Raw genomic sequence first — 24545 nt, forward strand, 5'->3', positions numbered from 1 at the left:
TCAGGTCGACCCACACAGACATCAGCGGCGGATGTTCTCCTCAGTTTCTTCTTCGGTACAACCTGCCTGCTGCTGATCGCGTAACAGCTGTTGGTCGGAACACGACTAAAGCGTCCACAGTTGGGCTGCAGCGGGTCTCCTGGTGGCGCTTCGACGACGTCTGGGGACTTGTACTAAACATGAGGCATGAAGCGGTCTGAGGAGGTGTTGTGCTCCTCTGACTAGTGGGCCAGCTCTTCGGTAATCCGGTCCAGGAGATCGCCTCGGCCTGGGCAGAGGTCGCGGTTCGGCTCCCCGGAGGTTTATCTCCCTGGTGGTTTATCTCCCTGGTGTGCGCAGTTCATCTCCCCGGAGATTTCGGTTCGTCTCCCCGGAGGTTCATCTCCCTGTTCGTCTCCCTGGAGGTCGCGGTTCATCTCCAGGAGGTCCCCCCCCTGAGGACGGAGTTGTCTCCGAGCAGGTACTGTTGGTTACCGTGGTGTCTGTCATGTTATGTTGTCCACACAGCACGAGATGACAACCCATCGGGTCAGTTTGTAACGGGACCGTTTTTTAAAACGAGGCTGATAAACAACATCTAGTTCTTTCTTGGGTTTTTCTCTGTTTCTAAGACCTAGTCCTGTCTTTTACACATGCGTTATGAAGGGAACATATAGGACAGTCCATGTCTGGACGCATATAACCTACTCAGAACCATAACATGTACAACATTATTTAGTATTATTAGTAGCTTCTTCATTTAGCAGCGTGTCAATGCCACAGAGCGTTTCCAAACCGAGTATAAACATGAGCCAGGCGTACTGGGAACGGAGGCTCCTCAGAGGAGAAGGTCACCCAGTGCCTCTCCGTCTAAAGCAGGTCCCCCCCCTGGTCCACCGTCAGATCTCCCCCCTAGGCAAGGCTCAGGTCTCCCACTGGGCCAGGGCCAGGTCTTCCCCTTGTCCCCCCCCCCCCCCTCCCCCCGGGTCACGGGGGGAGGGGGTACAAGTACACACACACACACACACACACACACACACACACACACACACACACACACACACACACACACACACAACCTTTCCAATGACTGCCCAATTTAAAAACTGCAATGTGTAATATTATTTATATCGCCTTTTAGGACATATTTGACAAATGGTTTTCATGTTAAGTCATAGAACGCCAGGCCATATGAAGTCATCAGGATTACATAAGGCTGAGAGCTATGGATGCAGATACTAGGTGTGTACTGATATATTACTGCTGCCTGTAAAGCACTGTCGATGGCTTATGAGCAGAAAGAGTGTAACTACGAGGTACGATAGTTGCTACTGTGGTTGTGAGTTCACCTGCAGCAGTCAATATCTTCAAGCCATATCTATCCTCAGAAATATGCCCCCTAAAAGACGGCTTGTCAGAGATTTGAGAAGCAAAGGGAGCCTGACGCCGTCTGCCATAGGCCCTCAGGAGAGCGGCCATGTTAGACTCATCTCAGCCACACAGAGTTGATATGGAGGAAACTGGATTGCAGTCAGGGACCGTGTTTGTTTCACTAATTGCATCTGAGGAAAAACTTTTCCAGTCGACACTTTCCCCGTTGGGCTAACAGGTACATACTAACGAGGAAGATCGGTTCAAAGCCCTGAGCGGGTTCACCCCCGCCCAGATCCGGGGGTAGGGTCCAGGCAGCAGACTCTCCTCTGGAGGGTCTGGTCTCAGGGTCGGGTCTCAGGGCAATAGACTCCCCTCTGGAGGGTCTGGTCTCAGGGCAGCATGGAGGGCTCCTGCCCTTCAGGGGAGTAAATAACGGCTGTCATGGCCACCGTTACTCCACTACAGAATGATGAAGGTGCAAGGTGAACTAGCAGAGCGCTGGCACTCTGTCCCCAGCGCCACGCGACCCCGTACCCTGGGGAGAGACGGTGTGTGGTCTCCATGGTTACCATGCCCGGACCTCGCTGTGCGTGTTTAAGATGTTTATCCCGGTCAAGCTTGAACGTGCTAAAGCACACAATACACAACCCACAACCCAAAGGAACCCTGATGTACTACTGATGTGTCATGTGTCACGTGACACTGGATTTCAACCCACACTTGATTTTGAGGGTAGGATATTTGTGCTGTCAGTGAAATCTGAGGTCCATCACCCACCTGTCACCGTGTGAAGGTCCTCCCCCCATCTGCAGCGATGTGAGGATGGATACAGTAGACTGACCGTTACCTACTGAGTCTACTACAGAGCCACATTACCGTAATAGATAGAGCAGATAGAAATAACAAGTAGTGTAACAAGTAGGGTTTCTGATTATATTCAACTCGTTCTATCTTCTATCACCTTCTCATCCGTCCATTTTTAAAGTGCATAAATCTCAGTACAGGTAAATCACAATCTCTGGGGAGCCACAAGCTGATGTGTTCAAGCGACCTCATGTCTGTCAATCACATGTTACCTCGTTGTTTTCCTTAGAAGCTCTCCAGTTTCAGGCCGACTCCCAACCTGCTAATTCTCTGTTGCCAATAATCCGGTTGGATTGGTTCAAGAATCCCATGAGCTCCCAGCAGCACACCTTAAAGTATCTTGTTACATCCTGCTGTTTCTAAACAACCCACACCCATTCTGAAGTGTTTTCCTCTTAATATCAAACCTTTTACAGAATCAGGGTGTTATTGGCTGACATTCAGTGGTCACAATCATCAGTTTAGCGCTTATTTTGACGGCATCAAGTTGTCAAGGACAACGCCACACATCAAATGCTGTGCGTGTTGTAGCCTGGGAACGGTGGCTTCGCTCTTTCACAGCAGAAACACTCACACATTTGTTAAATGGGTCCTGAAACAAACGCTCTTCCATGGCCTGGAGGAGTGGTGTGTGTGTGTGTGTGTGTGTGTGTGTGTGTGTGTGTGTGTGTGTGTGTGTGTGTGTGTGTGTGTGTGTGTGTGTGTGTGTGTGTGTGTGTGTGTGTGTGTGTGTGTGTGTGTGATGGCTCGCGTCCAGAGGAACCCATAGGAAGGGTGTTTCAGAAAGACAGGATCATCCTGCTACAGCATTATGTCATGCTGGCCTGGCATGCTTCTTAATCTCAATCGCCTGTCTGTCTGTGAGGTAGGTGTAGGTCTCCTGCCAACGAGGGCTAGCGAGTTAGCTCTGTTGTCTTACAATCACTCTTCCGACTTCCTGCTAAAGGGGAAGTGACTTTAGGATCGGTGAGTTATTTTTTGTTGAGTGCATTGTGCCTACTGTGTACACATCTGGGTGGCGTAATTACTGTTTATTTCCTCTGAGTTGCACATGGTTGGACCAGCGATAACGTTCTCTGCTTTATGTGACACACTTGGCAGAGTTGTGTACACTGTGACGATAACAAGAGGCTGAAAACGGCTCCGGAGTTAATTTCTCTGACAATAGAAATGATAAATGAACCCACTGGATACAGCTGGAGAAAAATTAGGAAAATGCTGCGATGCTGTATATTTGAAAACTCTGTGGTTATATTTTGGGATGGGTACTGACTAATGAGAAACGCTTCACTTGTTTATCTCTGTCAGAAAACAACCAAGTTGTTGAATTGAATTGTTAGGGCTGAGATGTCTAACAAAAGATCTTCTTGCGTATCAAACGACACTAGTTATTATAAATGTGCTAAATTGTTGCCGAATAACATCCCTTTGCTGTTGCTTGAAAAGGGATTGTTTTTTTTTTTAATTGAATTGTATATTTCAGACTTGGAGATTTGTCTGCATGCTAGCTAAAGGTATCACTCGTGTCTCTACCTTGGCTTTAGGTAGTAGCTCAGTTATACAGGGAATTCAGCACTTTTTGAGTTTTCCCCAACAGGACGTTCCCGTGTTTCCTTAGTTTTTGGACTTCCTGCTTCCCATTGCCCTAACTCAAAGCTGTTTAAAGAAAGATGTGTGAGTAGTCTTTTATGTGGGTCCATATTCTTGTGCCTTCTCAGTTTGTCCTCCTGGGTTGGGGTCTGAATTTGAACTGATATGTGCTTGTGTCTGCCGGGACCCCGCTAGGGTGGCAGAGGTTATGGCCACAGTAGTGATGGGAGGCTTTTCTGGAGATTATGGATTTATTTATTTGAACTTATGAGCAGTAATTTGTCCAGAGCAGCTCATTAACATTTACAAATGTTACGGTTTGATGATCCCAAAACAAATGGGTGTAACGGGCATTATGATATGTCAATATGGCCTTTTCATGGCATTTCATTTTGCTGCATATTTTCACTGAATAGATAAGCGTTTTCTGTGTATGGGACAAGCAGGTGGGAATGTGGCCTGCTAAGTGATAACATTTTCAACCAGACAGCAGTACTTTGTCCAAGCTGCTCAGTTTGAATCTTTCAGCACATTTTCAGGAATAACTCGGGAGACATGGTCCGCGAGGAGATGACAAACTGAGTACACCTAATAATGTCCCTTGTTCATTTAAAACAGAAAACAGTCTGTTTCCTCCCTCTCTTGAGCTCATCCATTCCTGAAATGGCTGGTGGAAAACATCTGCAGACAAACAGCACCTCACCAACTCGGAGTGTCACTCCCTCGGAGTGTCATTAACTCAGAATGTTGTTTACTCTGATTGTGTCCCCCTGTTGTCTGTCTCCCTGGATGGATGGTGGTAAACTCCTCATTTCAGTGAGGAAGCAAACCGCGGGTCATGAGCACCTAGCAGTCACTCTTTAGATTAGTTTTGCTTCTCCATTTGTTTCAAACGATGATATGCAACCTCATAGGCAGAGTAAACAGACATGCGTTGAATATTCAATGTCTGGTTATGTGATGTATATGCCTCTTTATCTCTGTAGCATTTTGTCTGTAGGTTTTATCATTCTTAAAGTTCACCTTATCTTTCCGGACTGACGTCATGACCAATCGATAAGGAAAGACCCCATCATACAAACACAGATTATGTCTTTGTTGTTTAGACACATTCTGTAGAAAAAGGTTTGCTTTGGTTTTATTTTACCAGCTTTATCAAAATAAAACAACACATCCAAACAGCTGTTGTGAATAATGTGTCTTATGAAAGTAGACATCATCCTTTTTAGTGTAGAAACAACAGCAACACGTGCATATTTCTGAGGCGTAACACAAGGCCTTTGAAATGCCAGGTAAATGCCACTGGTGAAGGAATATTCAATCTCTGGCGGAGAAGACCTCTCTCCCAGCCTATGTGCGTCTGCCAATAGGAATAGACTCATTGAGGCATGCTTGTCGGCTTCACTTAGCTTTAAGACCCTGATGTCAGCCAAAAGCTTTTGGGGGGATGAGACGGTTCCCTTTTTAAAACTGCTTACCGCATTGTTTCAGGTACTCTGCCAATTGGAGAGACGTAATTCAATTTCTACTGCACTACAAAATGAGGAAGTATTTTCTTTTTGCTGTTTAAGGACACCTCTAATCGGTGCAGAAGAGAAAATGATTGTAGAGTACTTGGGTGTGTGTGTGTAGGTGTGTGGATGTGGGTGGTTGTGGAGGTGGGCGCGTTACTGTATGCCATCCCCTCTGAATGCTGTTGGTGTTGGTGCAGTGTAAACAATGATGCTGATGGCTGAACGGGGTCTTTGTGTCTGGGGGGTAAGGGGGTCTTGAGTTGGTTCTGCTCTGTAGATGTTGCTCTACTGAGCCTTTGTTAGCCTGGGGGGGGGGGGATGCACTCATGCCCTCTCATCCAAACAGCAGAGACTTTGTCTTGTGTCTGACCCCTCCAGGTGCTGTGTGTGGAGTCACAACACGTAGCAGCTGTGTCTTACTAGTGAGCTAAGCTAACACTGTTGGCCATCATTGCCAACCTCTCACGATACGCTATGGTGTCGCATCGCAGTGACCGCCGCCATTTTTGATGTTAGCTATAAAAGAGCTTCTAGGTTGTAATGTTTCCTTGGTCATTGTTTAGGAATTAATCTTGAAATGATTTGTCCTCGTGGGGAGAAATTATTGCGTTAAAGCTGCCACAGTTAACGAATGGTCTACTAACCATTGATAAAAAGTAATGAGAATTTTAAACAGAATTAGTACAAGGGTTTGCGTTAGTGGGTTAGAGTTAGGGTTACCCTCGCTAGAATTAAACGTTTTCTTTCTTACTGCCGTTTCATAGTTCTAAAGGCATATTTTCTCATCGTCATTCATGTATATAAAGCTGAATCTGAATTGCAATATCTTTATTTCATTACAACTACAAGTAACATTCAAAATAGTCTGTTAGTCCACTACTCCTCGGGTGTCGTGTGTCTTCATGTAACATATTGTGGTTGTGTTTACGTGAGCATAGAGTAGCAGGAAGGAACATGGAGTCTTTCTGTTGAAGTTTAAAGCAGCAGTACAGAAACAGTGTAAAAGAGGCCTCTGATTGTGTTGCTAGGTCGAGTCTTTCCGTCTGTTTTGGATCATGGTCCAATCAGGAGGAGCTCACAGAAGGCGCCAAGACAAGACACATGCACACACGCGCACACATGTGAGAACGCACTTCCAAAATACATCTGTGATTGCGTAACTGCGGGGTATGTAGACAGCGGGCACTTTGACGTCTCATAAGCTCCTTGGCCACTTGCCGCCCTGAAACCAAAGAGCAGCCAGCTCTCTGTCCACCACTACTCTCTCTGGCATGGCCCCTTCCTGGCCTCGGATTGGACGATCCAGAGATGAATGCCGGGAGGGCAGAGTTACAGACCGGTGGGTGGTCATGGTGCTGCAGAAAGTGACGAATAGTGTCCTCTCACTCTGAGAGGGTCTGATGTTTGTGTCCGCGCTGACCTATGACCTACTGTATATTCAGCAGGTTTTTTTTTATCTTGAAAGAGATCAGGCCAAGGTGATTATTTTTTAAGGAAGTGTGTTCTAACACATTGTTATATCAGGGTGTGTTGTAATGTTAGACGGACTAACGTGGTGTGTCTTCATTTTGTCTGTCTAATATCAGCTCAGAGGAACATGTTGATAAAAGTGTTTACTGGCTAACAGTGGAATCTACCTTTTTTCCTGAATAAATCCATTCTGTTTATTTTTTCGAAATAGCGTTTTAGAATCAACAAAGTGGTAGTTCTGTGAAATCCTAGATCAGCATAAATGTACCGTAACCTAGCTTAAAGAAAATGTTGTTTTGAAGTCTGGCAGGAGAAATGCAGTGGCACCACATTTCCGCCCATAATGACTAATCATTTAACAATTAATTACTAAACAATTAACAGTAAACCATTACTACCAACAGAATAACTAACATTCCAATACATGGCCGCCAAAATGGAGGCGGCCATTGGGATTTGAAATCAACTTTACATTTACATTTACGGCCTTTAGCAGAAGCTTTTATCCAAAGCGACTTACAAAAATAACTTTTGTCTGAAGAAAGAGAAACTACAATATATCTCTGTCGGTACAGTAAGGATGTTCATAGAAACAAGTTCCAAGCAGTAACAATTGCTAGGTAAAACCATTCCCTGTACACTACAAAGATAGCTAGGATTACGATGCCACAGAATGCTATTACACAGTAATATTTTTAAGTGCAAGGATGTACAACATACAATGCACAACATACAAAGTGCATAACTTCACGATCGCTATACACATATTCCGACTAATATCACATAACCGAAGGTGTGTGTGATGTATGCCGGTCTGTCTCTCTATCTCGTTCTCTCTGTCTCCTTCTGTCGCTAAACACTGAGTTGGAATGACAGCTGATGAGGGCTAATGGCCGGCCTAATTGGCTTGCTAAAGCACAGCAGAGGGAGGGTGCTATCAAGCAAGCTAGTAAGATGAAGAAGACGAGCGCTGTCAATCATTGTCAACACCGCGCTCAAAGGCAATGAGGCCAGGAGGAACTTAATGGAGTTTAGTTAATGACATCATAGTGATGCTTAGTTTAGTGCATTTTCATATCCATTAAAAAATAAAAATCATGCAATGATGTCTGCTACACTGTAGGGTGTATTCAATATACACTATTCACACACAATACCACATCAACTTTACTGTTTTCAATGTGCAAAATAATACTAATCATCATAATAATAACCCCCAAATAGTCTCTCTCTCTCTCTCTCTCTCTCTCTCTCTCTCTCTCTCTCTCTCTCTCTCTCTCTCTCTCTCTCTCTCTCTCTCTCTCTCTCTCTCTCTCTCTCTCTCTCTCTCTCTCTCTCTCTCTCTCTCTTCCCCCCCCTCTAATTGGTTGTGGGCCCGTTCCCCCCCATCATTAGGATGACCACTCTATCGGCTCGTGAGGAAATGGCCTCTATGTGGCGTGCAGCGAGTGGAGAGAAAGAACTGAATCATGTTATAATGTGATGCTGCTGTGCCAATTGTTAGCAGGCCTCGCTCACTCCAGCCATAGGAGATGCTATATAAATAGAAACTTACGCAACACTTTAATGTGTCCTTATATAATTATACGCACACACACAGTGTAAAGCTGCCAGGCCAGGTGAAAACAAGGGTCGGCCCTATTGCTCTCTTCATTGTGTCTCTCTCTGTCTTGTCTCTCTGTTTCTCTTTCACCGACCTGCTTGAAGGGGCTCGTTGATGCACCAATACTTCCGCAGCGTAGAGGGACTTTCACTAGCTGATGCTGCTGTAGCCTGCATGGCTGTGATTGAAGCCTGGTCTCTCCGCAGCCACGGAGATTTCTCTGCAGAGGAGAGAGACTTTCAAGAGCTGATGATGCTGTAGCTCTCATGGCTTTATATAGGGCTGGTCTCTCTTCAGCCGCAGAGATTTCTCTACAGTTGAGAATGTGCTTGCAGTCTGAGGGAATTCAGGTGGGAGTTCGCCTCCCATTAAAGCTGTGGCAGATCTTTGCTTTCAGCAAATGAGTTTTGTTTATTGAAAGCTGCCCTGAGGGCTGGATGGGTTCTAATCATGGGAGCAAAGCAGTGTGGCGGAGTGCAGGAGGAAGACTCATTTGAAAGTGCTCATGTGTGAAGAATTCATCTTCCACAATATAGCTAACAGACCAGCTAATGACATTGAACAGTGGTCATGGGAAGTGTGATAGCTGACTGCTAGTTTTCAGAGCAAGAGCCACAGAACATCATTATATATAAAGGGCTGTTTACAATACAGTTATGCTTGCTCCGTGCTTAAACAAACTCAGTCATGCTCCAGGCTGGAGACCAGGAGACATTGTACTGCTTGTACATTTAGGATATTTGGCGTGGAGATATGTCAGGGTTGCATGTCGGGGCGCGGCAGCCTGAAGGTTATTAAAGTTTGCGTGGCCTGATCTGTTCCATCATGTTGTTGGGTGAGACACTTAAGGGATGTGTGTGTGTGTGTGTGTGTGTGTGTGTGCGTGTGCGTGAGTGACGGATGGTTGCCACCTGATTTATTGTGGAGATCAACTTTATTGATTTGAGTTCCTTGGCCTGACCTGGAGCATTTCGGAGAGCTATATTTGAAATGAGCAGCGAGAGAAAGTGGACTGCATGCAAATCTCTCACTCCTTGTGTGTGTGTGTGTGTGTGTGTGTGCGTGCATCATCTTTTTGTGCGCACGTCTTCATCTGAAAACGGGAGGACATTGTTACATGAGGTCGATAAATCCCATTTTTCTCGCTCTCAATGTTTTATGTTTTTATGACGTGCCATATCGCTATTCATCCACACAGACACTCGCACATAAAAACACACACACATGCACACACGTACTCGTACTCGTCTCATCTCTCCGCTCTCCTCAGAAAACGATGGGAGGATTTCTCCAGGACAACAGCATCACTGCTCGGTCCACCTCTGGTCTATAACCTGAAGGAACACGGGCCATAGACCATGTAGCCATTTGAGATCAGGCTGAAGCAGAGCTGATATTGTGTCAGACATTTCTAGGGCCGCTTCTCCATTCAGTCTGATCACAGCCTCACCTTTAAGTCCCCCCCCCTGCTGGGATGTAATGAAGTCATTGTACTGGATGGGGTGACAGCTTCCTCCTGGAGGCCCACACAATAACGCACAAGAACTCCTCTCTAACCTGCACACGCGCCCAATCCTCTTATCAAACATTAATTTTTAAACACATCCACATTAATAAAAACGCCCACACACACACACTGCCGGTCCACACACTCCAAAGGTTTTACACACTTCACAACGTGTGCCTTGTTGTGTTTCCTTTTTATCACCTCCTTCTTTTTATTCCATAGACATAGACAAAAGCATCGCAATACAAAGACAAATACACATTTCTTCCTTTACAAAAGTTTTTCCCTGACGTTATGTTATATGTGTGACATTGTGACCCCTGTCTCTCGCTCGCTCTCTCGCTTTCTCTTTCTCCCTAATGCCAGTCATCTCTCCCTCTCTCCTGCACTCTGCGTCTCTCTTTAGATCCCCCCCTCCCCCCAGGTCTCTGGGGGGCTTGTGTTGTTTACTCACAGCCCACAGGCCTCTCACAAGGACGCACCCTCCCATTCACCCCACACCACACTCCCACTAACCACAAACCACACTACCCCATACCACGCTTCCACTAACCCCATCACACTCCCAGTGACCCCCCACACACTCCCACTATCCCCCAGACCACGCTCCCACTAACCTCACTGGTGCTATGTGTGTCGTATCAGTATGACGTATCGCTTGTGAAAGCAACGACGGGGAGATAAAGACGGGGACGCGGAGAGATACTCATCCTACATTCTCAAGCCTTGCATCTCTCCCTCTTCTCTGCTCTCCCCTCCCCCTCCTCCCTCGCCTCCCCCGTGGTTGCCTAGCAGTGAGCGTGTGTGTTTGTGTAGGGCAACTTCCTGTAAATAACAGAGTGGGTGCTCTCTGCCTGGGAGAGAGAGAGAGAGAGAGGGAGAGAGAGAGGGAGAGGGAGAGGGAGAGGGAGAGGGAGAGGGAGAGAGAGAGCCAGAGACTCAAAATAGCAGTCTCCTACGAGAGAGATGACGTGCAGAAGTGGAGGATTGTTTTGCGGATGGAGTGTAACCTCACCGGGGCTGGTCGTGACAGCTGAGCATCTAGAGGAGGCCTCCTGTATAATGAATCAGGAGGATTCAGCTGAAGAGTCCTCCTTATTACGAATCAGGAGGATTCAGCTGAAGAGTCCTCCTTATTACGAATCAGGAGGATTCAGCTGAAGAGTCCTTATTACGAATCAGGAGGATTCAGCTGAAGAGTCCTCCTTATTACGAATCAGGAGGATTCAGCTGAAGAGTCCTTATTACGAATCAGGAGGATTCAGCTGAAGAGTCCTTATTACGAATCAGGAGGATTCAGCTGAAGAGTCCTCCTTATTACGAATCAGGAGGATTCAGCTGAAGAGTCCTCCTTATTACGAATCAGGAGAATCCAGCTGAAGAGTCCTCCTTATTACGAATCAGGGGGATTCAGCTGAGCAGGCCTCATGTATTATGAATCAGGAGGATTCAGCTGAGCAGGCCTCATGTATTATGAATCAGGAGGTTTCAGATGAGGAAGCCTCCTTTATTATGAATCAAGAGTAGAAGGACTCAGCTGAGGAGCCCTCCTTTATTATGAATCAATGACAGGACTAAGGAGGGCCATGTAGACGGAGTGATGACGTCACTGTGTATCGCTTGGTCCTTGTTTGGGCATCCTTTCTCCTACTCTCCTCTCCCCCTCCCCCTCCTCTCTCTTGTTCTGGAGGCTGAGGTTGTGTCACAGGACTATATGCTCATGCTTCCACATCTACCGTTTAAGTAGACAAATGCATTTTGTAGGCGTCCGTTTACTTATGAATTAAGTATGGCCTGCCAGTTCGGTTAATCACATATAATATGGTGAATTAAATATAAAGCCCACTCGCCAGCGTGTGACTGTGTTTGCGGCTACCGGAATCTTCCACACGAGGCAGCGATTAGCAGTTCACACCGAGTAATCGTCTTCCATCTCTTCCTCTCCCCGTCTCTGTCTCTCCTCCTCCCAGCGGTGCTAAGATGACGACAGCCCGGTACAGGCCCAGCTGGGAGCTGGCCCTGGACCCCCTGGTCTCCTGTAAGCTGTGCCTGGGAGAGTTCCCCCTGGAGTCCATGACCACCATCACACAGTGCCAATGTGTCTTCTGCACTCTGGTGAGCGCACTCTTTACGACGGGTCATACAGAGGGTTCTGGACAGTGTGGGTAATGTTAGTTCGTGTCCATGGATGTCTGTAGTATTGCCCAGGATGGGAAAGAGGGAGGGTTGTGGGCGGTCTTGGTAATGTAGTTCATATCCAGGGATGTCTGTAGTATCGATGCTGAGCAATGCCTCCAAGCCAAAATGTGAACAGTGAGTGAAGAGGAAGACTTAGTGTTCTTACCCTGAGATCATTAATGCAACCACATATTTCAATCCACAAATATTCACTTGTCTCCAAAGGTGTCGCCTGAGGCACCACGTTTTAGATGCTGTTATATTCAGCAGTGACTGACTCCATATTAGAATCAATATGATATGTGTGTTTTTTCCTCAATCCTCTAGTGCCTGAAGCAGTACATTGAACTTCTCATTAAAGAGGGCCTTGAAACCGCCATTAGCTGCCCTGACTCTGCCTGTCCCAAAAGAGGCCAATTACAGGAAACAGAGGTAGGAAGAAAAGTCTCCTTTCTTAATTTGTTTGGAGTGACATTAGCCGTATATATACCATTTGAGCTCCAAGTTCATTTCAATATCTTCTCGACCCCTTCACACCTAATCCCCTGCTGTCCAGTCCTGCACATACGACTTTAAATCATACTTCATACGACCCCAAGGTCCCAGGGAAGGATTCTAACCTATGTGAACCTTCCACTGAATGCTGAAGAAAACCATCTAGGTTTTAGTAATCTCTTCAGGCGCTCTGAAAACCTTTTGGCGCTGGTTCACACAGGATGGTCTAAATCTCTTAATCTGAAGCCTGCTCTGTGGGTCTCCTGAAGCCTGCTCTTTGGGTCAGTCTTCTTAAGCCTGCACTGAAGCCTGCTTTGTTGGTCAGTCTCCTGAAGCTGTTTCTTTACACAGAATTTTCACAAAAGTCAATGCTACGGTGCGATATAATCAACTCATATCCACAGTTTCAATGTCTATCAATCTATAAACACCATTGTTGAATCATCTTACAGATATTTGGTCAAGGTTTCTTCGCCTCTTGCTCAAATTGAATAACTGAGCACCCCCCCCCGGCCTCAGCACATCTGACTATCAGTGTTACTCACGGACGCTGACTTCAACGCCTGGATCTTTACTATTGAAGGCGTATGTTGAATCCTTTGGAAAACCTCTGAGATCTTAAGTAGGTCCAATGAAACCATTCTGAACGATTCACCAGCACAGGAGAGGACATTAGATTTCCCTTCAATTTGTCACCGCTGTCCCATTCTGATCAGCCCATCAGTATATAAATGAGCTTGGGGAATGAGGTTCCAGTGCATATCTTATATAAGTATACCTTGTATATCGTATATCTTATCTTTGCAAACGTTTGGACTTGTTTCTCTGGAACCAAGCCCACTCCAAGAATATTGTCTTTCTTCAAATCAAACTGTTGGTTGGTCACAGAAAAATACATTAAAAAAAGCCCCGATGGCTTTTGACTTCCAACCCCTTGGCCTCAATAGACTTTCATGATGACCCCCATCAATGCGCCAGCCTTTCAACCCCACTTTTTCTTTAGGAACATGTCCTGCTGTGCAACAGTTCATTTTTTGTAGAAACACCAAATGCATTTGTGAGCTTCGATTATTCATAGCTTTTCTTGGAAGTCCCTTTGGACAATAATTATTGCCATTTTGCAATATGAAGCATTCTGCAATTAGATATTCAGTGTTTATCACGATTATATTTCAAGGCCAACATTTTAAAGTGGCCTTGTTTTGCTGTTACATTATCACTTCTCTCTCTCTCTCTCTCTCTCTCTCTCTCTCTCTCTCTCTCTCTCTCTCTCTCTCTCTCTTCTCTCTCCCTGTATAGATTGAGTGCATGGTGGCCACAGAGATGATGCAGAGGTACAAGAAGCTGCAGTTTGAACGAGGTGAGTAACACAGGAGTTGGCCAATCGGCGCTAAGCTAATTTCTGCCCTTGGTCCCGCGTTGCGAGGACCAGGTAATGGAGCGACTGACTTACTCCACATCTGTGTGTGGTGGATGAACACTTATTCACTCACTCACTCACTCACTCACTCACTCACTCACTCACTCACTCACGCAAGACAGGGCTTCTGAAAATCCCAAGAATTTTTCGAAATGATTACGTTGTTATACTGATTTTAGACCAACCCCCCATGGGGTAAGACCCAGGGACCTCCTAATTGTTCACCTCATCAGATGTCTTCGGTGTGATGCTGCTTCTGTGTGTGTGTGTGTGTGTGTGTGTGTGTGTGTGTGTGTGTGTGTGTGTGTGTGTGTGTGTGTGTGTGTGTGTGTGTGTGTGTGTGTGTGTGTGTGTGTGTGTGCGTGTGTGTGTGTGTGTGTGTGTCATATCAGGGAGCCTGTATATGGGAGGTGGTCTGCCAATTGGTATTCAGGGCTGTCTGGGTACCATAGTGTCCTCACCCAACCCAGTGTCCTCATCCCGATCAAATATACATGCAGGGAGATGCCCCCGGCTGCTATGAGGGGGGGGGGGGGGGGGGGGCTGATGGGATGGCCTGGCTGTTGCGTTGCAAAGTGTCTGACAGCAGGATACATCCTGTTTCCATTATGTTTGAAGCCTTTCACTCTTTATAGGTCTGTACTGCTGTGCATGGTGGAGTACAGAAGTATAGGTCTGTACTCTGTACTGATGTACATGATGGAGTACCTGGGGAGTACTTTGTAAAGCACTTTCGGAAATTAAATCCATCAGTGGTGCGTACTGAAGTACCGCAGCATAAGGACGATTTTTGGGTGCAGAAGTCATGAGAGTTCAAATGAAAACAGTGACAATGATTGTGGAAATGCGGCAGGATGGGTGTAGTTTGGAAACACTTAAATAAATACGCCCAATAACATCATCACAAAGACATTTAAGAACAACATAACATGTATGAATAAAAAAATACATATTTTCTCCTTTCTTCTCACACACACACACACACACACACACACACACACACACACACACACACACACACACACACACACACACACACACACACACACACCAGACACACACAACACAAAAGCCCACACACAACACAAAAGAAACACAACTACCGATTGTGAATAGTGTCCATGGCCCTTTCCCTGACTCTTTGTGGTTCTCCGCCCCCCCAGAGGTGCTGCTTGACCCATGCCGGACGTGGTGCCCCTCCTCCACCTGCCAAGCGGTGTGCCAGCTGACGGAGGCGGCCACTCCCCCCCTGCCCCAGCTGGTGCAGTGTGCCGTCTGCACCCTGGAGTTCTGCTCTGCCTGCAAGGCGCCCTGGCACCCGGGCGTGGCCTGCCCGGAGAGCAGCCTGCCCACCGCCGCCTTCCTGCCCGGGGAGAACAGGTGAGGCGCAAGGTCCTGGCATAGAACCAGGAAACAGTTCTGCTGTCCAATGTTACACCCTCTCTACATTCTCCCTCTATTACATTATCTGTTTCAATAGCTCCCTCGCACTCGTTCTCTCTTTGTCTATCTCTCTTGTAGATCGATGTCTCTCTTTTTCATAGATCTCTCTCTCTCTCTTTCTCTCTCTCTCTATCTTGTGTAGATCTGTCTGGCACTCCCTTGCTCTTAACTGTTCAATCCATTAAGCATCGTTCATATATTTATATTTGAGATGGGCTGTCTGACCCCATGAACCATAGAGTAGTATGAACAGGTTCGCCTGAGAATACCATGGGAGGATGGTACCCTGGAAGGGGAATACCCTGGAGGTAGGGTCTCTGCAGAGCCAGAGGTCCTCTGTGGTTTTGTTCAGACACTCTTCGCTCTTGAAGGATTACAACAACAACACCAGCTCCCCCATTAGTGAGATCCCATTAGTGCTCTCAGGTTCCAGTACATTGTGCCTGAACAGAGGTACCTAGAGGGAGAGATGTATGCATCCGTACAGAGAGGGGCTCACGGAGCAGCCCTCCTCCACCTGGTCCTGTGTGAGGAGGAGGAGGAGGAGGAGGAGGTTGAGGAGGTTCCGGGGGCTTCAGGACGTACTCCAGTGGTGTGGTTTGGGTTCTACTGAAGTGGCCAACGAAGCCTTCTGAAGAATGACATGATGTTCGAAGGAGAGACAGACTGACAGGGAGAAACCGACCCATAGACCTGGTTCATCTGACCCCCATAGCATCCTGGTATCTGGTTCCCTGCACCTCAGAGAGCCTGCAGTGGAGCAGGATTAAGGGAATACCAGCCTATTGGTCCTGGAGGTTAAGCTACCGCTTGGGGTTTGAACTTGATCTACCTGCCGTGCCGATTGTGGGGAAACCGATCCTAAGCAGTTCTTGAAACGTTCCCCTGCATCAGCATTTTCTAGAAGAGGTTGGACCGAGTGTTCTGGAGTGTTCCTTGGCTCACCGGTTTTGATAGCCACCAAATGCTATACTTGAAGTTCAAAGTTTTCGCACCGATTCTGCGTACTGCCAGCAGCCCATGAAGCCCATACGGCATCGCCGTAGAGCCGCTGACCTCATTCGGTTGCAGGTTATCGTTTGTTGTCTTCCTTTCCTCACCAACAACACATCTCTGTACATTTCTCAGAGGTAGTAAACTTCTAAAGAACGTCATGAATATTAAAACGCACTCTGAGGCTTCCTGTCAAGGCGTGCCTCTTCAGCACCTAGAGGAGAGCCATTTAATTGGCGACTCTGGATCGTGTGTGCGCTTGATGTGCGAACACGACACAACTTGCCCATTGTCTGCAACAAAGTGGATGAGTAAGCAAAGCAAAACAAAAGGCAACAGCGGACTGCTTAATTTGGTTTGATGCATCCTCTCCTCCCACTCATCCACCCCCTCCTCCTCTCCTCTCCCTCCTCCCCTCCTCCCCCTCTCCTCTCCCTCCTCCTCCTCCACCCTTGAGCAATTTCCGGAGATGGTTTTCCTCTGCTCTCTGGCTGCCTGTCAGATTGAAGGAGCAGTGAGGTGGTGGCGGTGGGTGGGGGACTGTCTGCACGAGTCCTTAATTCACCCTGAAACCATTAAATCGATACACAGAGAACGGCGCAAGGAAAGAGATTGACTTGCAGCTTCTCTCTCGGAGAGGTCAACTCCCTGTTCCCCATTCACCTCTCTGCTCCCTGTCAGCCCGTTTACCCAGATAGAACCACGAGAAGAAGACACCTGAAGGTACAGGAGCAGGTAGAGCAGAGATGAACAGGAGAGGCTCAGCAGGAGTGGCGGGGTGTTGATCATTCATCAGCGATGACGAGGGATCTTTTTATAGACGGACGTGTTGAATTGTTGTTTCTCTGCCACGATGACGCGCTGTGAAGTGACGGCTCTGTGTTCTGTCTTCTGTGGTTCCTCCGCCTGATGGCTCTGTGTTCTGTGTTCTGTGGTTCCTACGCCTAATGGCTCTGGGTTCTGTCTTCTGTGGTTCCACTGCCTGATGGCTCTGTGTTCTGTGGTTCCTCCGCCTGATGGCTCTGTGTTCTGTGGTTCCTCCGACTGATGGCTCTGGGTTCTGTGTTCTGTGGTTCCTGGCCCGATGGCTCTGTGTTCTCTGGTTCCTCCGCCTGATGGTTCTTGGTTCTGTGGTTCCTCTGCCTGACTGCTCTGTGTTCTGCGGTTCCTCCGCCTGATGGTTCTGGGTTCTGTGGTTCCTCCGCCTGATGGCTCTGTGTTCTGCGTCCCGTGGTTCCTCCGCCTGACGGCTCTGTGTTCTGCGTTCTGTGGTTCCTCCTCTTGACAGCTGTGTTCTGTGGTTCCACCCTGCAGCTCCTTCTATAAGAACGAGGAGGACGACGCCCCCATCAAGCGCTGTCCCAAGTGCAAGGTGTACATCGAGAGGGACGAGGGCTGCGCTCAGATGATGTGCAAGAACTGCAAGCACGCCTTCTGCTGGTACTGCCTGGAGTCCCTGGACGTGAGTGGGGGGCACAGCTGTGTGTGTGCGTGTGTGTGTGTTTGTGTGTGTGTGTGTGTGTGCAAGCGCGCTCCTGTGTGTGTGTGTGTGTGTAGAAGCACGCTCGTGTGTGTGTACGTACAAGTGCGCTCGTGTGTATAGCGTGTATCTGCAGTAAGAGTGTATGGTCATGTTTGGTGCAGGTTCCCCCTGACTATTCATATTGTAATAAGAAACCCGTGATAGAAAAGAACGTTGTGAGTCTGAACAATTATCTTTGACATGTTTGGACTTGTGTGGGCCGTTTACCTGCCATGCCCTGTGAGCGATTGTCGGTAATGTGCGTGTGTTTGTGGTGTTATTGTGTCCGTTTGTGTTGTGTGCAACAGGACGACTTCCTCCTGATCCACTACGACAAAGGGCCGTGTCGAAACAAACTGGGACACTCCAGGGCCTCGGTGATCTGGCACAGAACTCAGGTGAGCACATGCACACCCCCCTGCTCCTTTCTCCTCCTGGCCTCACTCCTTATGTCTCCTCCTGTCTCCTCATGGCCTCACACCTCCGGTCTCCTCCTAGACTCGCTCCTCCTGGCCTCAATCCTCCTGTCTTCTCCTGGTCTCACTTCTCCTCCAGTCTCCTCTCACTCCTTCACACCCTCTGCACTGCAGCAGGAGATCAACCACTTCCATCTTTCTCTGTCCATCTCTCTCTCGCTCAATCTCTTTCTCTTTCTCACTGGCTCTCTCTCACTGACTCTCTGTGTCTCGCCCTTTCTCCCTCTCCCTCCTCTCCCTCCCGCCGACTCATGCACACACATGCAGTGACGGGTGCAGTGCTGCCATTATTTAGAAAATGGAACGCAGGAGGGGGAGGAGAAGAGTTGGGGAGGAGAGGAGCAGGGGCGCACAACTCAATCAACGCACCGTCGGTGAACCCCGCTGAGTTTTAAATGACGGCTGTTCAATTATGCACCCCGGCTTCTAAATAACACATCCTAAGTGTACAATGCCGTATGGAACCATCTCCTTTCTTTTCTCCTGCGCTAATCCTCCGTACTATAACAGTGTTGCGGTCCGCCCGGCCGGGTCGATGTGTTCACGGTGTTAGGGCAGCAGTCGTCGCGGGTTGTTGCTGTGAGCATTAGCATTCCCGCCGGCATCTGCTGCCCAGCAGGGCGCCCTGAGTCACCATGAGCACGGACGGCACTCTGCTCCTGGGTGCCAGCGACATCCTTCTCTTTTTTTTGTTTACCATTTCCTCTCTATCTCTCTCTCTCTCCGTCTCGCTCTCTCTCCTAAAGCTAAAGCTAGCCTTGAAAAACCCCACCATCCCCCCCCCCCTCGCCATCTCTAAAAAAACACCATCTGACTCGCTCATAAATACATAAGAGCTGCCAGGACCGGGCTGGCGCTGATGGTGAAGCCCTCTCTGCTTCCTGTCTCTCTCTCTTTCTCCCTCTATCGCCGTCTATCTCCCACCCTGGCTCTCTCTATATATATCTTTCCCTCTCTCTCACCATCTGTAGCTGCTACTCGGTATAGGTGTGTGTGTGTGTGTGTGTGTCCGATTTAGAGGTGACATTTGCAAAATGTCACATGTTTTCTGCCATACCTGCCTCATCCCCCTAACAAGATAAAGACGTGTATCTAACCCTGATACCTTCATCCTTATGAGGTCTTTACGTCACAAGGTGTATAGACAGCGTCTGTAATGCAGTTGCATTGTTAGATGCTGTTATGTGCTGCAAGAGCAGCATTACGTGGTGTGGTGAGCCACTGTTGCGTGACTCTGTGTATTCCATTGAGTATTGTTCCAATTCCTGGACTGTGGCGCCCCCTTGTGTTGAAGCACTCAACCTGCCAGCACTAGTGAATGATCAAACCCACGTTCATTTCTACTAGTAATTGCCAATGAAAAAGGATCAAAAGCTTTGGAAATTGAAATTTCTGCCATTTCTTTTATTTTTGAAGGATGTAGACTTTCTGTAGTTTCTTTCAGTTGTTAGTTCTGGAGATCTGAACCGGATCGGTCTGGTGAGCAGTATTGTACAACTGTACCTACTACCCCGAGAGCAGGAGAACCACCATATCAGGCACACATTAGACTCTGCGCTCTCTTCTGCCCCCTGCAGGTGGTCGGGATCTTCGCAGGGTTCGGCCTGCTCCTGCTGGTCGCCTCCCCCTTCCTGCTCCTGGCCACGCCCATCATCCTCTGCTGCAAGTGCAAGTGCAGCAAAGGTGACGACGACCCCCTCCCCACCTAGGGAACACGCTGCGCCGTGCCACCGCAAAACGCCCACCCTCCTCCACCCCAGAAGGGCCGCTCTTTAGTTTGTGTTTCACACCGCCTTTACGTTCTCTCCCTCCAGCTTTCAAGCGCTTCGTTTTTTAAAGGCGTGGCCTGACGCGGCCAACGGCGCCGCCCCATTGGCTGTTTTTGGAAGTCCATCGCTCTGCATGGTAGACGCATGGGAGGAGCCTGATCCCTGCGCATGGCCTATGAGGACATCTCCAGGGGTCAGAGGTCAAGCGGTCCCGCCCTTGTCTGACTTGTTGCTCAAGGGGAAGGGCGGCTGGCCTGGGGGGGGGGGCCGGCACTGGACCGTGGGTGCTCTGAACACTGGCTCCTGCTGGGAGGCGGTGCTGTGTCCGGGCCCAGGGTCGGTCCTGAAGAGCAGCCCGGGGGGGGCTGACGGGACGGACCCACAACTTGTTTTTTTTTCAGGAGTCACTTTCTGAAGGAACCTTTACTTCACTGCTGTTTCTCTCTTTTTGTTGTTTGCAAAGAAAAGACGCAAAAAAAAGGGGGATAAAAAATGCTTTTTCATCCTCTTGCCATAATTGTTTATTGTCGCTTGACATGTTTTTTTGTGGGTAGCATTGATTAGAGTGGCTTCACCTTTTTTATGCTCTCTGGCTCTGTCTCTCTTTCTCTGTCTCTCGCTTTCTCTGTCTGTCTCTCTCTTTCTCTGTCTGTCGCTCTGTCTGTCTCTGTCGCTCTCGCTCACGCGCGGTCTCTCTCTCTCGCGGTCTCTCTCTGCACAGTAAACATGTTGTTTCCTCCCCCACTGTGTTGGTGGTGACGGAGTGGTGACGGAGTGGTGGCGTAGCGGTGGTGACGTAGCGGTGGGGTCGTTGCTGTGCAGCATGTCTCGTATTGATGATGATGATGATGATGTCAGTGTTTCCTAACCTTCACAAGGGCTGTGTGTTCAGAGTAGCGTACGATGCCCTGTAACGTTACGTGTTTTCACATACCCATAATTATATATATATTATTATATATAAAAGAATATGTGACAGAGAAGCGGTTCCCACTCTCACTTTTCCAGCAGAACCATGACATCCCCCCCACCCTCCTTAAAGGTGACATATTATACCACCAGGTGTGAGTATACCACACTTGGTTGTATAATATGTCACCTTTAACATTCACCCAATTAGACGTCACACATTATCTTTATATTAATTTAGTTACTTTCAACCCAGTTGGTAGATGAACCAAATGGAAAGAAATGGCCTTAAATTAAAAAACAATTCTATAGAAAGCCAAAAAGGGCATCATTCCCTCTGTCTGAGTAGGAAGCAGTCCGATGTCTTAGCGCCCAGGGAAAAGCACACGGAGACACCGCAGTCAACAAGCCCTTTATTTTGTACCAACACGATTCTATGATGTCAGTTGTATGCCACATTGTTAATAGCCATAGTGTATAATCAAAATCTGTGACAGAAACAAAAAACTTAGAAGCAGGGTCCCCCCCCCCCCCCCCCAAACAATACAAACACAAAAACAAGGCGGTCCAACACTGCAAACTTGCATAGTTGCATAATTGCGTCGGGGTGAGTCTGAGGTCTTCTTCTGAGTGGTTCGGGTCTGGTGACCTCTGATCCCTTCCTGCAGGGAGCACAGACTGCGTCTCCAGGATATTTGTAAAAACAAACCGTTAGAAGAGAATGTTACATTTGGGGCACGCTATGACGGGCTGCCCCACATCACTTTATCTATGCAAGTTTGTACAAGACCATTTGTAAAAGCCCATTTGTGGTGGTGTATCAAACGTTGCTATCGGAATTGAACGTTGTGTTGTGTACGATTTCACGCACCTCTTTGAAAGGCGTACCATTTATTTATTTGTTTCAGGGATCATTTATGAACCATCCATATATCTGTTGCCATTACATTTTAATGTTCCTTGAACTGTTGCTGTGATTCAACATTGTTACGGTAATATTATAGTTAATATCATTGTTATCATTTTTTCTTGGGATAAGTGTTCAGAGTTTGATCAAGAATGTTTAATTTTCCCTTGAGATGTAAACTTTTGTCTAACAGTTTCAGTAAATCTTTTGAGTAAAGGTGTTTCATGCTCCACTATATGCTGTACTATACGTCACAAAGCCCATCTGATCTGTCCTGACCTTATCACTACAGCCATCACACATCACACACGGGTTCCGTTGGTTTCGTTTGGGTTGGTAGTTCTGGTGAAACCTCCATGCATGTTTTCCTTCCAATCCATTTCTACGTCCATCGCCGTGAGGGGATGTGGCCTGGTGTCAACCAATAGGAGCATGCGATTGATCAACATCATCAACCCTTAATTCTATTAGCTTAGCATTAAATGTGTCACATTCATGCAATGATCAGCCTTACACTTTCCCAGCTGTAGCCGTTTATACTCTTAAAGGTGGTTTGAATTAAGTTAAACCTGGTCTCAATAAATGTATTTTTTTCCTACATTTAGTTCCATGCCTTACCTTTAGACTCTCATTCCAGAAGTTGATGTCCGGTTGACAGTCTGGCTGAGTGTATATCTGGGAGGGAGGGGGTTGCTTTCTGTCTATTTAAACCAGCATCAGGGGCTTGGGAACAGATGAAATACTAAATGTAACACGTTGTGTGTCCTGTATGGTATGGTGCCTGCTTTATTCTGTTTATAGAGAGGGAGGGCTCCTGGTGATGACATGTAAACGTGGACATACTCAATAACCTTGGGATGGCTTGAGTCTACTGTAACCTTGAGTCTACTTTAACAACAGCAGGAGACCAGGAAATACACTTCATTAGACGAGTTGTGTTTCTGACTGCTTGAAATGGTGATACAAAATCGAATATTTGACCTGGGTAAGGAAAAAGGCACAAGATGCTATCACTTATCACTCATCCTTTTTGGGTGGCGGGGTGTATGTTTTAATGATGGTGTCATGACGGTGTTTGGTGTCAGAATGGGTGAGTATGCAGGACAATATTAAGGGCCGGTCATCAATCAATATCAGGTCATGTCGTTTACATCACACCCAAGGGCTACTGTGGGTTCATCCGTTCTGGGATTAGTATCAAGACGTTGATAGTTCTACATCATAATGTAGAGAGAAGTCATCTCTAGTTCCTGGTGAATTTCTCACCGTTGGTAGCAGAAAATATAAAGGAGTTCTGTATTAGACATTTGTGTTAATATCAATTGATTCTTGGCCTGTCTATGCCTGGCTGAAAAATGCACTGGAATTACAGTGACATGAACTTTGACCTGTGCTTACCCATGTTTAGATTTTATTTATAACCCGCATGCTTTTTTTGTCCCTAACAAAGCTGTGGAAACGTCATCGATATTGTAGCTTAAAACATCTTTGGAATTGTAGCACCTTCTTAAGAATTTAAGTTAAGTTCTGTACATGGTCATCAATTATACACAATTACAACAAATAGTTGAATAGTTTAATAAAAATGGTTTAAGTCATTCTCAGTCATTCTATCAAAAATAAAAATAAACTGATGGTGTAAAATAAGTTGTAGGCTATTGTGCCTCCACTTAATGCTCAACAAAGAGATTCCTGCTCAACCCAAAATAGCTGTTGAACAAAACGAACCACAACCAAAATAAAGAATTAAATCCATATTGTTTTTTATTTGAAGACAGTCTGAGAAATGCACAGGACTTTTATTTTGCCTTTGGCTGTATTGCCCTTAAGCAAGGTGCCTTCATCGCTGCGTGTCGCTGTTTTTGTACCTGCTTGTTTTCTATGTACTTTAGGGTGAAGAATTAAAGTCTCTGCTTGGTGAAAGGAACGCTTCTGATTGTGTCAACTCTTCGTTAGCATAACTTGGGCCCTCTAAGAGAACAATGATCTCGACTCGCGTGCTTACTGCTATATCTACTGGTATGTTATTTGTCCGTTCTTTAAGTCTAGGTATATAATTGGTCATGATTTTTTTTTTTTATCGAGGACCCAAAAGAGAAATCCTCAAAATGGAATTCATTGAGAATAATAAAAAATAACAGTAAAAAGTGAATATGGCCTATTTTGGAAAAGTGTTAACGTTCTGTATAGTTTATCATCCTCTATATTTCTACTGGTCAACTTCCACTCTTAGACCAACTATTAAAGATCGTGTTTATCTTTCTCTTCTCTTTGTTGGTTTAAACTCGACTATAACATGTTGAATCAGTTTGTTATTCATTTGCTTTGTCTGGTTCGGTAGGTTTTATACATCAGCTCCCTCTAGTGTTAAAAGAAAATATGGCATGTGATATTGGAAAGTTGGAAATTGTTAAGCAAAATTTGTCACGTTTCCAATCGCTCCTCAAATCTAATTTGTGCAAACCAGTCAATGATATGCATTTGAGTAATGCTTATAAAGGATACATGTGGAAGAGGATACAGAAGTATATA

General features: G+C 46.7%; 1 protein-coding gene across 3 annotated transcripts in view; it reads left to right on the forward strand.

Moving 5' to 3' along the window:
• rnf144aa (ring finger protein 144aa) overlaps window positions 1-24037 on the forward strand; it is a 24257-nt gene extending 220 nt beyond the window's left edge. The window contains exons 1-9 of one of the 3 annotated variants that reach the window (XM_079752323.1): window positions 1-460; window positions 11872-12016; window positions 12407-12511; window positions 13874-13934; window positions 15158-15374; window positions 17745-17892; window positions 18261-18350; window positions 20006-20111; window positions 20243-24037. The exon at window positions 1-460 is cut by the window's left edge and continues 220 nt beyond it. In XM_079752323.1, coding sequence (XP_079608449.1) covers window positions 11882-12016; window positions 12407-12511; window positions 13874-13934; window positions 15158-15374; window positions 17745-17892; window positions 18261-18350; window positions 20006-20111; window positions 20243-20265 — 885 coding nt within the window. In that variant the 5' untranslated portion in view covers window positions 1-460; window positions 11872-11881 and the 3' untranslated portion in view covers window positions 20266-24037. Of the gene's footprint in view, window positions 461-3087; window positions 3184-11871; window positions 12017-12406; window positions 12512-13873; window positions 13935-15157; window positions 15375-17744; window positions 17893-18260; window positions 18351-20005 lie in introns of those variants that run through there. The other 2 variants (XM_079752321.1, XM_079752322.1) reach the window with 2 other exon arrangements.
• Window positions 24038-24545: the final 508 nt, after the last annotated feature.

This window comes from Pollachius pollachius (assembly GCF_949987615.1).
Source record: "Pollachius pollachius genome assembly, chromosome: 15".
Lineage (NCBI taxonomy): Eukaryota > Metazoa > Chordata > Actinopteri > Gadiformes > Gadidae > Pollachius > Pollachius pollachius.